A 13489-nucleotide genomic window follows, 5' to 3' on the forward strand; every position below is an offset into this window, starting at 1 on the left:
CGTGTGCTGTAGGGGAAGCCGGAGGAGGCGGGGGAGGATCAGGTCACGCCTGGTCCTAGCCCCGGGATGATTAAAAGGTTACATGAAATGCGTTAGGCTGTCTAAGCTTTCCTTCATCCCTCTGGTTTAGCCATACCTTCCCAAAACTTAGGCCTTACCGCATATATCCCCAGCAAGTGGCTTCTTTGGTTTATGACTTCCAAAGTCATTTGTGAGCCTCCAGGTCTAAAGGTATGGCTGTAAAGTACACATGCAAAGGGTAATGTTTGCCTGTAATCTTGTATTATGGAAATTGTCTGATATATTTACTGTCCTTTTGAAAAACAAAGTTTTAAATTGTTATTTCTTATAAAAGCTGTAATTATAAGGTAGACAGACAGAAGTACAGATAATGTCAGAAGAATCTTTTTCTGGCAAGGCTGGAATTAAGTGTTCTCCACTTGCTGAAGTAGTTGGCACAGCTAGTAAACTGTTAAAGCATCTAGTGTTTAGCGTCTACTGTTCTTTGATGTAAAAATATAAAAGGATACTGGATTATGTGTGTCATGAGAGGTAACGTTCTTAATCTTCTTACCATGTTTTCAGAGATATTTCCAAGTGCTTACAGAAGGATATCTTACTCGATTCAAGGTCTGGGAAGTCTGCTATAACTTTTTTTTTTTTTTTAGCTGCCAAAGCCAAAGTGTCGGGTGGTCTATGGATGAATAAGGAGTGAAAGCAGGAAGCAGTTGTCACAACTCGCCTGTCAAAATCAATTTACTAGGTAGGTAACAGTCCTGTGCACTGAGAGGGCTCCATGTTGAGAGAATTTTTGTGTAATGGTAAAAGCATTTCTGCAAATGTTTAGCCCTTTTATGTTTACATAGCACTTCTCAGCCTGGAAGATGCTAGGATAGTTTGATGTCCCTATACACACACAGTTTTGAAGGTAGCCATATGTGTTGAGCAGTGTGATATAAAAAAGCTTTGTAGCCTTTTGAGTGTGGGGCATATTTTATACCTGAGAAGTCAACACAGACTTTTGGGAATGTGAGGGGGGCAAGTGCCATTGGCTTTCTGTGTCAAGGCAGATCAAACCTCTAATCTTAAAGACTTTAATGCATTTATCGTTTACTGAGTCCTAAGCTCAGCAGAGACAATGAAACAAAACTTATAATGCCAGATGTCTCCAGTTTTGGAGAAGAAACATGGAAAGGATTTAAAAGCCCTTAAAATGGATGGGAAGTATTACTGCGGTGGATTCTTGTTTCATCATTGACAAAATGCTTAATTGCGCGTAGCTGAGAGCTGTCTTTTGAAGAAAAATGTAAAGATGGCTATTTATTTATCCCTCAAAGTTTAAATGCTGAAACTGTTGTTTTGGAAATAAGTGCTTTGATTATAAGGAATGTGTGTAATCCAGGTATGTTTGTATTGATTGTCTTGTTCAGTAAATAATTTAGATTAGGAGTGGGAAGAATGAAATTTGGCATCTCTTGAGATTTTTCTTTTTTTTTTTTTTTTTTTGCTTGTAGCTCTCTATGAAAGCAGCAAATCTCTAAGCTACCTCTAATTTCAGAATGCTTTTAATTAACTTTATTTCTATTTTAAATCTTAGCTTTTAAATTCAGTTGTTTGGAAGGTAACATCCAATTGAAGATTATGGCTCATCGATTTTCAAAAGAAGAATTAGATGAGCAGTTTGAAGAGTTTCTGAAAGAGGTATGTTTCAGCGCAAGGTCACATCCCTTTTCCCTGTTTAAATACAGGAGTTAAATTGAGTATGGAAAAATATGAAATGGAAGATGCAGCTGTGCTTTTATCGGTAATTCACATACCTGTCTTATGTGTGAGTCTTTGCAAGGTCCTCACTTCATTGCTAAACATAATTCATACTATTTTGCTGTCTTGAAATCAAGAGAACAGTTTTGTGATTAAATATTTTGTCACTGCAAGGTTATATCTTCAGAAAGAGCCCTTGCTTCTTGATTTTTGTTTCAATTTAATTGTGTGTGTTATTTACCAGCTGAAGCTATTCTGTTTTAATGTTTAAAGTAAAACTATTTGTAAAGTGTTTAAACTTGCTTAAACACATACACTGCCAATCCGGTCATTAAAAATATTCATTTTTTTTGTTTTTCCAGCCCAAAATTATAGTGACATTATCTTACTGTCTGTTACTTTAGATGCTTGCCCCTTTGGTTATGTCCCTCCCTTTGCTTTTGTTTTTTTATAAAAAATGCATAGCCTTTTAATGTTAGAAAGATAAGAAACTGATGTGCTCCATTGTTTGAAATCGAAGCATAGGTGATGTTTGTGTTCAGAGTGTAATGGCAGGGGGGTGGGAATAATAAAAACTGTTTCTTAGTAGTTTGAAGAAGACAGTGTTTCTTTCAGAGATGGAATGGAACAGGATGGTTTTTCCCTTTTAAACAACTCATAGTGAAATGGCTTTTGTTTGGGGGGAGGATTGCATGTAAGTTTGCAATTAATCATATAAAGTTAAAGAGAGACTGTAGATACAGTTGGATGATGCAGGGCTAGTATGAGGATTAAATTAAAGTCTTTTGGTATATACACTATCAGCGAAGAGGATTTTCTAGGCTTTTATCATTATACAGAAGGAAAATCAAATGTCTGCCTGATCACACTCATTCCCAACCCCTTGCCAGAACAGCCTGTTGTCAACCATATTTCTTCTCTTCCTCCTCCATTGTCTGTGTGCCTGTGATCCTTCCAATCCCCACTACCAATATCTCACTTTAAGGTACTTCCCTTATTGTCACTTTAATTTACATATCGTCTGTCATATTGGTATGACAGAGTTTTCTGAGTGTTGGCTGTGAAGTTCCCTTGGGACACGCAATGTGAGGAGCTCTGTCTAATACACAGTGCTTCAATTAATTGCTTTTTTTGATGACACTTCAAGCAAAGCAAAGTTAGGAAAAACCTATTGTCTGCTTCTAGTCTTCTGGGTTGACTTTTATTCTACTTGATACTCACGGACAGCTGCGAAGGAAGACTTTCAAAAGGAAAGGCTATACTGTCTTTACTAGAAAATCTGTAGAATAGGACCTGGAAGAATAACACTGCACATTAAATTGTTTGAAAGACATTTTTAATTTTTATTAAAAGATCAGCTAGATTAAAATATTATTTTGTACTAAAAATACAATTCTGAGTAGACTTGTATAATGAAATAATTAGGACAACTGGTCTTGAAAGTCTGAGTGGTTTAGATCCAATCCAGTATTGCCTATCTGCTTTCTTAAGTTCCTTCATGTGTATAGGAGGTGGCAAGCTGATTATGTGCCATGTAGTTGTCCCAGTTCTTAAAACAGACTCTTGGCTTTTAAGCTGAGGTTAAAGAACTGGTCTTTTTTTTTTTTTTTTTTTTTTTTTGGTGTGTGTGTGTGTCTGTGTTCCTGAAAGGCTGACAGGCTGTTTTATAGAGGGGAAGGAAGAAATCAGTGCCGCTTACTGGCACTGAAAAGCCATTACTGGTCCAATAAGTTGAATTATTTATTAATTTACTTTTTTTCACAGTAAGAAAATATCTGCAAGTCTGTAAGTTTTGCTATTGAGACAACTGACATGTTGGGAAAAATGTGCTAGCATTTTTGTGTCAGCGTTTCTTTCCCAGCTGCTGCAACTTTACTGTCTGCAGTTGACAAGATGGCTGGACGTAGAAAGTTTCCAGAACTTGAGAACAACCTGTGGGAGTTTCAGTTTCTTTAGTTACAATACTCTAAGGAGTACGAGCATCATTGAAGCTCTGCTTGCAGAGTAGAGGATTCTGTTGGTCGTAAAAGAAACAGCAAGCGATAACAGAGCATGCATCAAGCAACTGTCAGTACTTCTAGCTTGCAGGAGGCAGCCCGGCCTTTAGGGACAATGGCACTAGTACTTGTGTTGTGACTAGTGTAAGTAAGTTGTTATTTATAGGACATTTATTAAGAATGTAAAGCTGGTTTGTTCTGTGTCACTGAGCCAACTTAAAGAAATTGCAATACATCCTGTTGTCTAGCAGTTTCATAATCTATTAGAATAGTGTTTTATTAAAGTGCAAGGGTTGGAGCACTTCAGTTTCTTTCTGAGACTGTATGACAGGCATTTAGTTTTCTCAAGTCAGACTAAGCTCTAAAGATGTTACTGGCCAGGGATATTAAGAAGAATTTTATTTTCTTATAATTATTTTTTTCTTAAATGGTAATTTTGGATAATTGGCATTTGATTTATCTGTGTTCTTGTTAGGCCCATATAAATTGAAGCCTTAGATATATAGTAAAGGTAGGCTTTTATAGTAGTGCTTTTTATACAATAGAAATCAGGCAGTGGACTGCAGAGGCTTGTTTTAATAAAACATCCTCTGATGTTTTACATACTAAGTACCCACAGTCCTGTTGCCTCTAATATTCTCTTATGCTATCACATTTTCTTTATTGTGACTATTACAAAAGTGAAGCTTTTGAAATTTTCCCATCTGATGCATTTTGTATGTGAATTCTCTGTTTCTTATACTTTATGCCTCTTACTGACTCTATTCACTGTGTTCTTTAAGACACTTTAGGACAATAGGTTTTAACAGTTGTCGATTAAAAAAACCAGATAAAACCAAAAAGTATGCCACTCCCCTTAACCCCATATTTGCTGAGTTTAAGCACAAAGAATACGTAACACATAAGGTTGCAGTGCACTAGCTTAATGAATATATTTCCATGTTCAGTGTCTGGACAGCTAATTGTGGCTCTGAGCCTGCTGTGAGCCACAAAGAGCTTTATTAAAGGAAAAGAACAGAGATTAGGTTTGGTTTTTTGGTTTTTGTTTTTTTCAAAAAATGCTGCATTGCTTCAGAAAGGTGCTGTTGTCTTATGAGGTGTCTGTAGGTGTTTTTCTTCATCTTCCTTCTCAGAAACTTAAATTCATAGGACATAGCATGTTCATACTCATAGACTTTTTTTCCTCCATTGATTTAAGCCCTCAATTAAAATTGGCATCGATGACTAACACATATGAAAGCTTAATACACAGCGTTGGATAGGAATGGCTCTGATATTTCTATTAATTTCCATGAATACAAACTATAAAATTCATTTCTGAAATCTGATTTGCTGGGTGCTAGAATGTTTCTTGTGAAGGTTTATTTTTAGAATATTAATAATGTTTTTCATGTGCAAAGCAAGGCCAAAGCAAAACTGTTTCCGCTCTACTTCATTATCTTCAGGGGTGCAGTCGGGATTTTGGTTCTTATATGTTGTAACTAATTGAAAAAGAGCTGATTATGCTGTTCATTTGAACATACGCTCTACTAAGCAGTTAACTTTTAGCATATCCAAATTCTGGCAGTCGGTTTGTTATAATATGCAGTATTATGCCATAAGAATACAAGTACTGTTTCTTGCTCAACTTTGTCATGCATATACAAAAAGGGCAGGCAGAGGGGAGTAAAGACAGGCATCTGAACTCCGAAGTGTGGAATTGAGTGGCTGGAAGACAGTTAAACAGTGTGTAAATGTAAAAGCTGTCTTTAACGTTGTGTGCAATTGACTCAGTCTCTTTCAGATGATTCACTTGGAAATTCAAAGAAAAAATCCAGCGTTCTTGAGACACTGGGGCAGCCCAGGAAAAAAGAAACAAAGAAAAAGGATTCAGTGCCGTGGTGGATATCTGAGGAAGATTTGGACGATGGTGGTAAATAATGTAGTTTTGCAATTTTTTGGCCACAGGAGGTCAGGCTAGTTCTTTCTCATGCTTCACATAGGCCTGCTTTCAGATTATGTTAGTGCCACTCAAGTGCTTTAGGACATTATAATGTGAGTTTGTAGACTATAAAACTCAGATGTAATTGTATTTTTTTTAAAAGGAATCATATTGACCTCATTTTTCGACATACTATCAAAGAAAATTTTCAGGGGACTTAAGTAGTTCAGCATTCTTCTATGTTTTTTCTGAGATGGTTGAGGGAACCCATAAAGCACGTTGATTCTTCTCATGCTACTTGAACCAAAAACCAAAAACTGGAATAGGTACTTAAAGGACAGAGTGCTTACAAGTGTCAGAGAACAGTGCTTGTATGGGTTAAGCACAATGCAAAGCAGAATCAGAATAAGTAGTGTGATTGTTTCAAGATGTTCCCATCCAAACCAACTTTACCACTTTTATTTTTTAAATTAAGACTATCTTTTCAGTTCTGTAGTTTAACTAGAGGTAAAGCTATCAGAACTGAAACATGCTTGATCTGCAGTTTATTGACATATAAAATAAAACTAGAGTTCTGGTAAACTTTTTAAGGTCTCTCTTAAAAAAAAAACTTCTTTAACATGAAAGCATTCAGCAGGCGAGCCTACCCAGTTTTGCCAGTATGGAACCCCTTTACTCGCAAATGAAGTGAGCCTGTTCATGTTCATACTCTTCATGATGAGGGACTGGACATAATAAAAATTTGGAATACAAGAGTAGTATGGTGCTCAGATATACTAGTAATGGATTATTATCAACATAAGTTAGTGCGCAGGATGACTGAGGAGATGATTTAGATTTTTAGCTTTTTGTAAGGTTATTAAATGTGCCCTAAATAGAAAAATAATTGTCCCGTTTAAACAAATAATAATATTGCTGTGATGATAACAAATATGGAAGTAAGCTGAAATTATTTCTCAGAAGGGTAAGGTTGGCATTCTCTGACATTTTGTGGATATTCTTGTCTATTCTCCTAGTCTTGATCCTCCATGTTGGTTGTAGATAGGACCATTATTGACACGCTGTCAGCTAATAGAATTATTTTTAAAGTGTTTTGTCAACATGAATCAAAGTTAGGTAAATGTATGAATCTTATCTCTACCCCCAGTGTGGCACTACATTATGAATATATGCTTCATATGTATGAGTTGATGTGTTTGGGTGGCAACTGTGTAGAGATACTGTTACATTAACAAAGTACAGTCTGGCTAATTAGCTTGAGTAATACACCGAGCTGATAAGTTGTTTCCAGTTTGAGGTTTTCACGTTGAGTTACTTCAGTATCTAGATCATGCTTTCTTAAAAGACGCAGGACAGGTGACTGGAAGACAAAATACATGCTATGCATTTATTTGTTGTCTGATTTATTTTTTCCAAAGTATCTTGTTGCAGAAGTGCCAGGAAACAAGTAGAGATTTAAACTAAGAGCCTGTTTTCACTTCCTTTTGTAGATGAATGGTAAACAGCGTAGACTACTTCTGCTCATTTGGCTGAGCAGTATAAAGTACATTTTAAAATAATTCAACTTGTTATTCTAGGCACGTTTGAACTCTTTGTTCTTCAGCTTTAAACTGAAATGTGCAAATTATGATTCAAGATACTGTCTTCCATATTTGACAGGTTTAAGACATACTACTAATGTCCTTTCTACTTGCTTTTGTTATTTAAATGACAAAAAGAAATTGCATAATAAGAATTCTTGTCCTGTCTTGCTTGCCTGTTCGTGCTTGCTGTTTGTTTTACTTTTCAAGATTTTCAAACAAGATTTGTTAAACTGAAAAAAGAGAAGAAACTGATGGAAACCCACGCTGAAATAGTGGAAAATAGTGAACAAAAGTGTCCCCATTCAGATTCCCAGTCTGGTATTTGATTAAATATGTTTTGTTAAATTTATTCACTATCAGTCTCGTATTACTAGTGTGTTTCCTATAGAAAATCCTTTGCAAATCATCCTTTTGACCATAGTGTTCTCACTGAAAGCAAGCTGCCACTTACTTCATTTGTCATTTCCAGAAAAAACTAGTAACTATGTGATCTTTTGCTCAATTATCGTTACAGCACATATCAATACCTATAGTGATGTAGGAGGACAGATAGTATTGAATGTAAGCCGGGGGGGTGGGGGAGAATAAGTTTGAAAATCTAAACAAAAGTCAGTATGTTTAGTAAACAGAAAATCTCCTACACTTTCTATATTTCATTATCAAAAAATATTAATATTCGGTGTTCTATTTGTTTAATTTCAAATACTCCAGTCAGAGAAGCATTCTATTTATTTTCTGTTGAATTGATTCTTTTCCCTCTGCTGACCAGTAGGCTGCACTGTGCATGCTGCCCCTGGAATGGAAACAGTACAGTTGGTGTAATAATGGCAAACTGAGTTGTTTAATCTACAGGGTTATTTTAGTCAATGTGACTTCAGATTCAACCTTTTATGTGAAGTTACTTTTTGTGCTATCTGAAGAGAAACTCCAAAGAATAATAAAGTTAAACATTGATCCATGAAATAGTTTTGTGTAAATTACAATAGCAATTACCTTGTATATACTTGTTTAAATGTGGCTTTGGTGTTAAATTCAAGCAGATCAATAATATTTTGGAGAGCCATGACAAAGAAATATTTGGCACTTGGTCTTTAGATTGTGTTGGTGATCTACTATGTAGCCTATAGAAGCTATGTCAGCTTTCTAGAGTGTATGTGCTGCCCTGTTTTCGTAAGTCTCATTTGCATAGGATAGCTATAAAGCATCTCGGTCTGGGAGATAAACACTATAAACTGGATCTATTTATCAAATTAGGCTTAATATTTGAAATATGAGCAATAGCAGGAGTTTGGCAGTTATTTCCAATTACTATTTTAAAAGGCATCAGGTGTTTGCATTATTCACAGCAGAAGGCATGCTGTCAACACTTGTAGCTTCCCAGTAAATGTGGGAGAATATAAATCTAGAGAAGTGATGCCTCACTAGTGGACTTGGACATCAGTTGAGGGAATAACAGAGCTGTGTGTTTTATCAGAATGGATTTCATACTGTTTTTCTTTTTGCATTGCACCTGTCATATGCTCACCACCTTCCTTCAGTCATCTTGGATATTTATGAGTTGTGTTAGCTTCTGGTCACATCTCCCAGTAGTCCCATTTCTAGGTAGCATAAGTATTTGGCTTGATCCCCTAGACTATTCCTGCTCTCTCTTGTGTCAAGGTAAATGCAAAAAAAAAAACTTTGACTAAGAGTTTTTCCTGAATTAGCCAATTTAGAAGCCCTCTCCACCCCAACAATTTGAACAAGGAAAAGTCTAATGCAGTGCACCTGGGTAGCCTAAGGTATATAAAATGTGTAGTGTGACTATCATCTAAGTATCATGAAAGAGAACAGTTTTCAGCATAGGTACTGTTATCTAACACTTAATTCTACCAATGTGAATGGAAAGTGTTTGGTTATATCTGCTTCTAAGCAAGTCCTCACAATGGTTTGATCAAAGAACATACAGCTCTTGTACCTGACAGTGATAGATGGTAGTAATTCACATTTATGTACCTATGGCTTTTCACTTTTCTTTGAACCGATCTAGATGCTTTCTTTCAAAACTTGTACTACAAAACTTCTTTTATTGTTGAAGTAGTTTTACTATTTTTCTTTGTTTTCAGGTAATATATTGAGCTCCTAAAACAGGGTATTTGAATGCAAGGTATACGTGGAGCAAGAAGGAATTTGTCTTTTTTAAAAGTAGAGAGGGGAGAAAAAATGAGTTTTATTCTCATAAGTTGTAAGGTTTAGCTTTAATTTTTAGTTATAGCTAGAAGACTGTAGATAGTTCAGTATACAAGAAACTGAACTGCATTACTTTTTCAGAAGTGGCAATCTGAATTCTCATATCTTACTTTTCTCTTTATTCCCTGTCCATTATGTATAAAAACTTCTAAATGTTTGTGTGCACTTAAAAGTAGCTCCCCCTAAACCTTCCAGTGCATCTCGCAGCAAGGCTTTGTCTAGATTCAAAATGCTGGAAAAATTTCATAAGGACAAGAAAGTTTCATATTTAAACAAAGAAGAAGGAAGCCTCACTTCTGACAGTCCAGACAATTCTGAGGGTAACAAATTTATTGTATTTTGTATGATACTAAAAAGCTAAAATGGCTCGATTCTGACAGTCCTGGTCAGATTAAGGAGAAAAGAAGTTACTTTTTGACTAGATGTTTGTCATTGTCTGTAGGTTTGAGTCCTTTGTATTTATGTTTGTAAACTTTTCCCTTCAAGTGTGCTGGTTAAAAATATTTTTCTAAGTGAAACTCGGGTTCTTATTTTAATTAATTTAATTTAATTAAGTGGCAGGACTTGAAAAAAGAATGCTGTCCATGATTAGCCTTACAAAATATCGCAAGTGAGTTGAAGAATACTGCTGTGTCAAGAAGTTTTTATGAAAAGTAACAAATACCCCCCCAAAAAATAAATCACTCTTGCAAGCCCTACAGAAATCACTAGGACTGTTCAAACAGCAAAAAAACAGTGAAAAGAGATTTTGAAATCCATCCAAGTTAATATTTTTTCCACATTTGATAAGTTTCTCCGTTCAGATTGTGTAGGGCTAGTAAAATGACAGTTTTGCCTTAATTAGCAACAGTAGTTATCTCCTGTAATCTGGGGTGTGTGTCTGGGAATTGGGAGTGGCTGAGTTGCAAAACCGAATGGCTGCAAAGGTGTGTTTGATTTTCAGATTGTTATGGGAGGGAAGTGCTTTTTTTAGAAAGCTCTGGTCTGGTTTGAACTGGCAAAATACTTCAAAAAATTTTAGATAGGTTACATAAATCACATGAAGCCTTCATGATCAATGTAGGTCTGTTCAGAACGTTGAGTTTGAGGTGATTTAAATAAACAACTCAGGAAAATGTTTTTCTCTAAAATGTTGTTCTGTTAAACATTCTAATTGTCTTTTTGCTGAAGTATATACCCATCTCCTTTCTTGTAAATCTTGCATAAGGGGGCAATGACAGTTTATCTTTGATACTACTGACATATTCTCATTGAAAAATAGGGTGTTGGAGATCTGGTGAGATTGTGGCTAATCTAAAGCTTTGCAAAGAACTTGTGACCCAGCTGCAAACAAACTCCTATTTGCTTTCTTGATAGCTAGAATGGAGCATCATCTGGGTAAATTACTTTAAATCACTGTATTTAGCTACCAGAGAAATGGACTGTTCATGCTTTTTCACTTCTGTTCAGCACTTTGAGCTTTCCATTTTATACTTTTCAATGTATTTAGACATTAACTTTGTATATTTGCGGAGCTTGACCTTTAGTCAATGTCTCTGATATTTATTTTTTACATGTGAGGCAACTCAGTCAGAGTTCTGCTACCAGGGGTGGAGCTGAAGTTTGATACAGGAATGTGGAAGTCATTTCCAAGATGTAGAATCTTCTGCACTTAGCCTCCCAATAAAACGTGCAAAGGGACTTTGTCATTGCAAGTCAAGAAAAAAAAAACCCTTATTCTTAATGAAGAGGCTCTTATAATCGGAATGCATGTGCTAAGGGCTGCCCAGTAGGGAAGGAAAAGGTGTTCAGACTCTCACTTTTCCTACCCTGCTTCACCCTAGATTCATTTTCAGTACTGAATGGAGAGGATTCTTTATTGTCGTGATACAGGTAAACGTGGCATTTCTTAAAAGGAACTTGATTGAGCCTGTAGAGAGGACAGAGTAACAGCCCAGAGTTGAAGCACTTGATCAGCACATGGAAGACTGGTTTGGTGTTCTTGATCTGAAGGGTTATTGATGTACGCATCTCCTGCAGTCTCCTGCCAGCAGGAAATGAGCTGTTGTCGGTGCCTTCACCCTTCCTGGTATGTTTGATACAAGGACACAGCTACAGTCTAGACATCATTCGGCCAGACAGAACAAAAAATTCTGAGTTTATTTTACCAACTGGAGATTCATGTTGGAAAAGACTGACATGGTTTCTGTTCCCTTCTGTGAGAACTGTTAAATCATTTCATATGTCATGGGATAAAATGCATAAGCAGCTTTTCTCCTATCCCTTCTCCTAAGAGAACCTCTAAAGAATCTAAGTCTAAATGTGTGTGGTTTAGGGGCAGGCCGAAGGAACTTGGTACTGCTTTTTAACTAGTAATGTACTGCAATATTTGGTTTTTAGTTTTCTGTAAGGAAGTAGATAAAGCAGCGTTCTATCTGAGAGCAGAATTCATACATGAAGTTGGTAAGGTGATGTTGAATCCTCACAACAATGAAATTACAGTAAAGAGAGCAGCTGCATGTTGTAGTTGCATAAACATACAGAATGGAAGAACTGGGTGTTCATCAGTGACCTTTAAAAAACTTTGGTTACTATTTTTTTCCTTAAAGCATTTAATTTGCAACAAATGAAAAGGAGCTGCTGCACTACAATTTTGAAAAGTCTGTGGATAGTAGAGCAAACAAAATTAATAGGTTTCTAACAAAGAAATGTTAATTTCTGTACAGGGTTTGTGTGTGTGATTGTCTTCCATGAGTAACGTTACAGTAAGTCAGTTTTTACAGTTAATATATTTGCCCAGTGCTGAACTATAGGTTTGTGTGCAAATATGAAGGATGGGAGGCAAACTTATATAATAGACTAATTGTAATTAAACAAAATTTACATATCTCGTAAAAGAAACTGAAGTTAGATGAATGTGATTTGTGAGACTGCGTATCTTTGCAGTTGCAACATGAGCTTAAAATTGGTGGTTCTGGAAGATGACTAGAAGTCATACAAGTAGCTTTTAGATGATAGTCAAGAATATTGCAACTTTTTTCCTAGGAATGCTTGGAGCCAATGGAAGCTTTGTCAAGGTACAGAACACTTTGCAGCCTATGGGGGAAACTGATGAGAATATGCACGTGGAAAAGATGCAGCTTAAGAAAAGTAATGATATTGCCATCTCCTTAAGTAGAGACAGCCTGGAGACAAATGGTGAGAACTGAGAGTGCAGCCATTTCATGAAGTGGGCTGGCTCTAAATAAACAGTTATGACAACCCGTTTCCCTTAATTCATTGCAAGTCAGGATTCTTTGTTTCTTTCAGCTGCATCTCATGTCCTGAAGGCTCCTTGTGATTATTCGATGCTGTTAATATTTTGTGATTCTGTCTATAGTTGTTGTTAACTAGTATGACTATTCTATGTGAATATACAGCACAGACACAATTTGTCTGTCCTTTGTTTTGAAATTTAGATTCAGTTTTAGCTTCTGGGCCTAACCAAAGTATTGTGGGAGTTGGATTGGATACCTTGGAGGAACAAGAAGAAAAAGAGATCTTCTTTGCCAAACTTGAACAAGAAGCTTCCTCTGCTATTGATTATTCAAGATTAAATAAAGAGCTGGATTCCAATGATTCTGTATTACTAGCACCATTTGTACGGTAACTTTGAGGGAAGAAAAGTTGCGGACTGTATCAGTGGGCACAAGTGGCTTGGGTATCTGAATACCATGGCCTCTGAGATTTTGTGGGACAAGATCCTGTATGATTTCAGTCAGGTTTTTTTGTTTGGTTTTTTTGTGGTTTGTTTGGCTTGGGTTGTGGTGGTGGTGGTGGGGTTGTTTGTTTTAAGACAAGGATAGAATTGAGCTTAATAAATAAAGGAATAAGGAGAGAGCATGACTTGGTGATGAGTTGCCGTAGCTACACAGTCTTGTGCATAACTCAGTAGTTAGAAGTTGATTTAACATTCTTAATTGTAAGGTGTAACTAAATGGAAAGTTAACAACTGATGACAACAAGGAGGTAGCTCAGGA

The 13489-nt window shown here is 36.2% G+C and overlaps 1 protein-coding gene across 10 annotated transcripts in view; it reads left to right on the forward strand.

Annotated features, from left to right (window-relative positions):
- Positions 1-163: 163 nt before the first annotated feature.
- CEP162 (centrosomal protein 162) overlaps positions 164-13489 on the forward strand; it is a 45633-nt gene continuing 32307 nt past the window's right edge. For 5 of the 10 annotated variants that reach the window (XM_035903938.1, XM_035903917.1, XM_009649095.2 and 2 more), the window contains exons 1-6: positions 164-231; positions 669-763; positions 1598-1701; positions 5532-5670; positions 12516-12668; positions 12929-13115. In XM_035903938.1, the coding sequence (XP_035759831.1) occupies positions 1642-1701; positions 5532-5670; positions 12516-12668; positions 12929-13115 (539 nt within the window). In that variant the 5' untranslated portion in view covers positions 164-231; positions 669-763; positions 1598-1641. Of the gene's footprint in view, positions 232-668; positions 764-1597; positions 1702-5531; positions 5671-7469; positions 11560-12515; positions 12669-12928; positions 13116-13489 lie in introns of those variants that run through there. The other 5 variants (XM_035903944.1, XM_035903963.1, XM_035903972.1 and 2 more) reach the window with 5 other exon arrangements.

This window comes from Egretta garzetta, unplaced genomic scaffold, assembly GCF_000687185.1.
Source record: "Egretta garzetta isolate BGI_Z169 unplaced genomic scaffold, ASM68718v1 scaffold430, whole genome shotgun sequence".
NCBI classification, from domain to species: domain Eukaryota; kingdom Metazoa; phylum Chordata; class Aves; order Pelecaniformes; family Ardeidae; genus Egretta; species Egretta garzetta.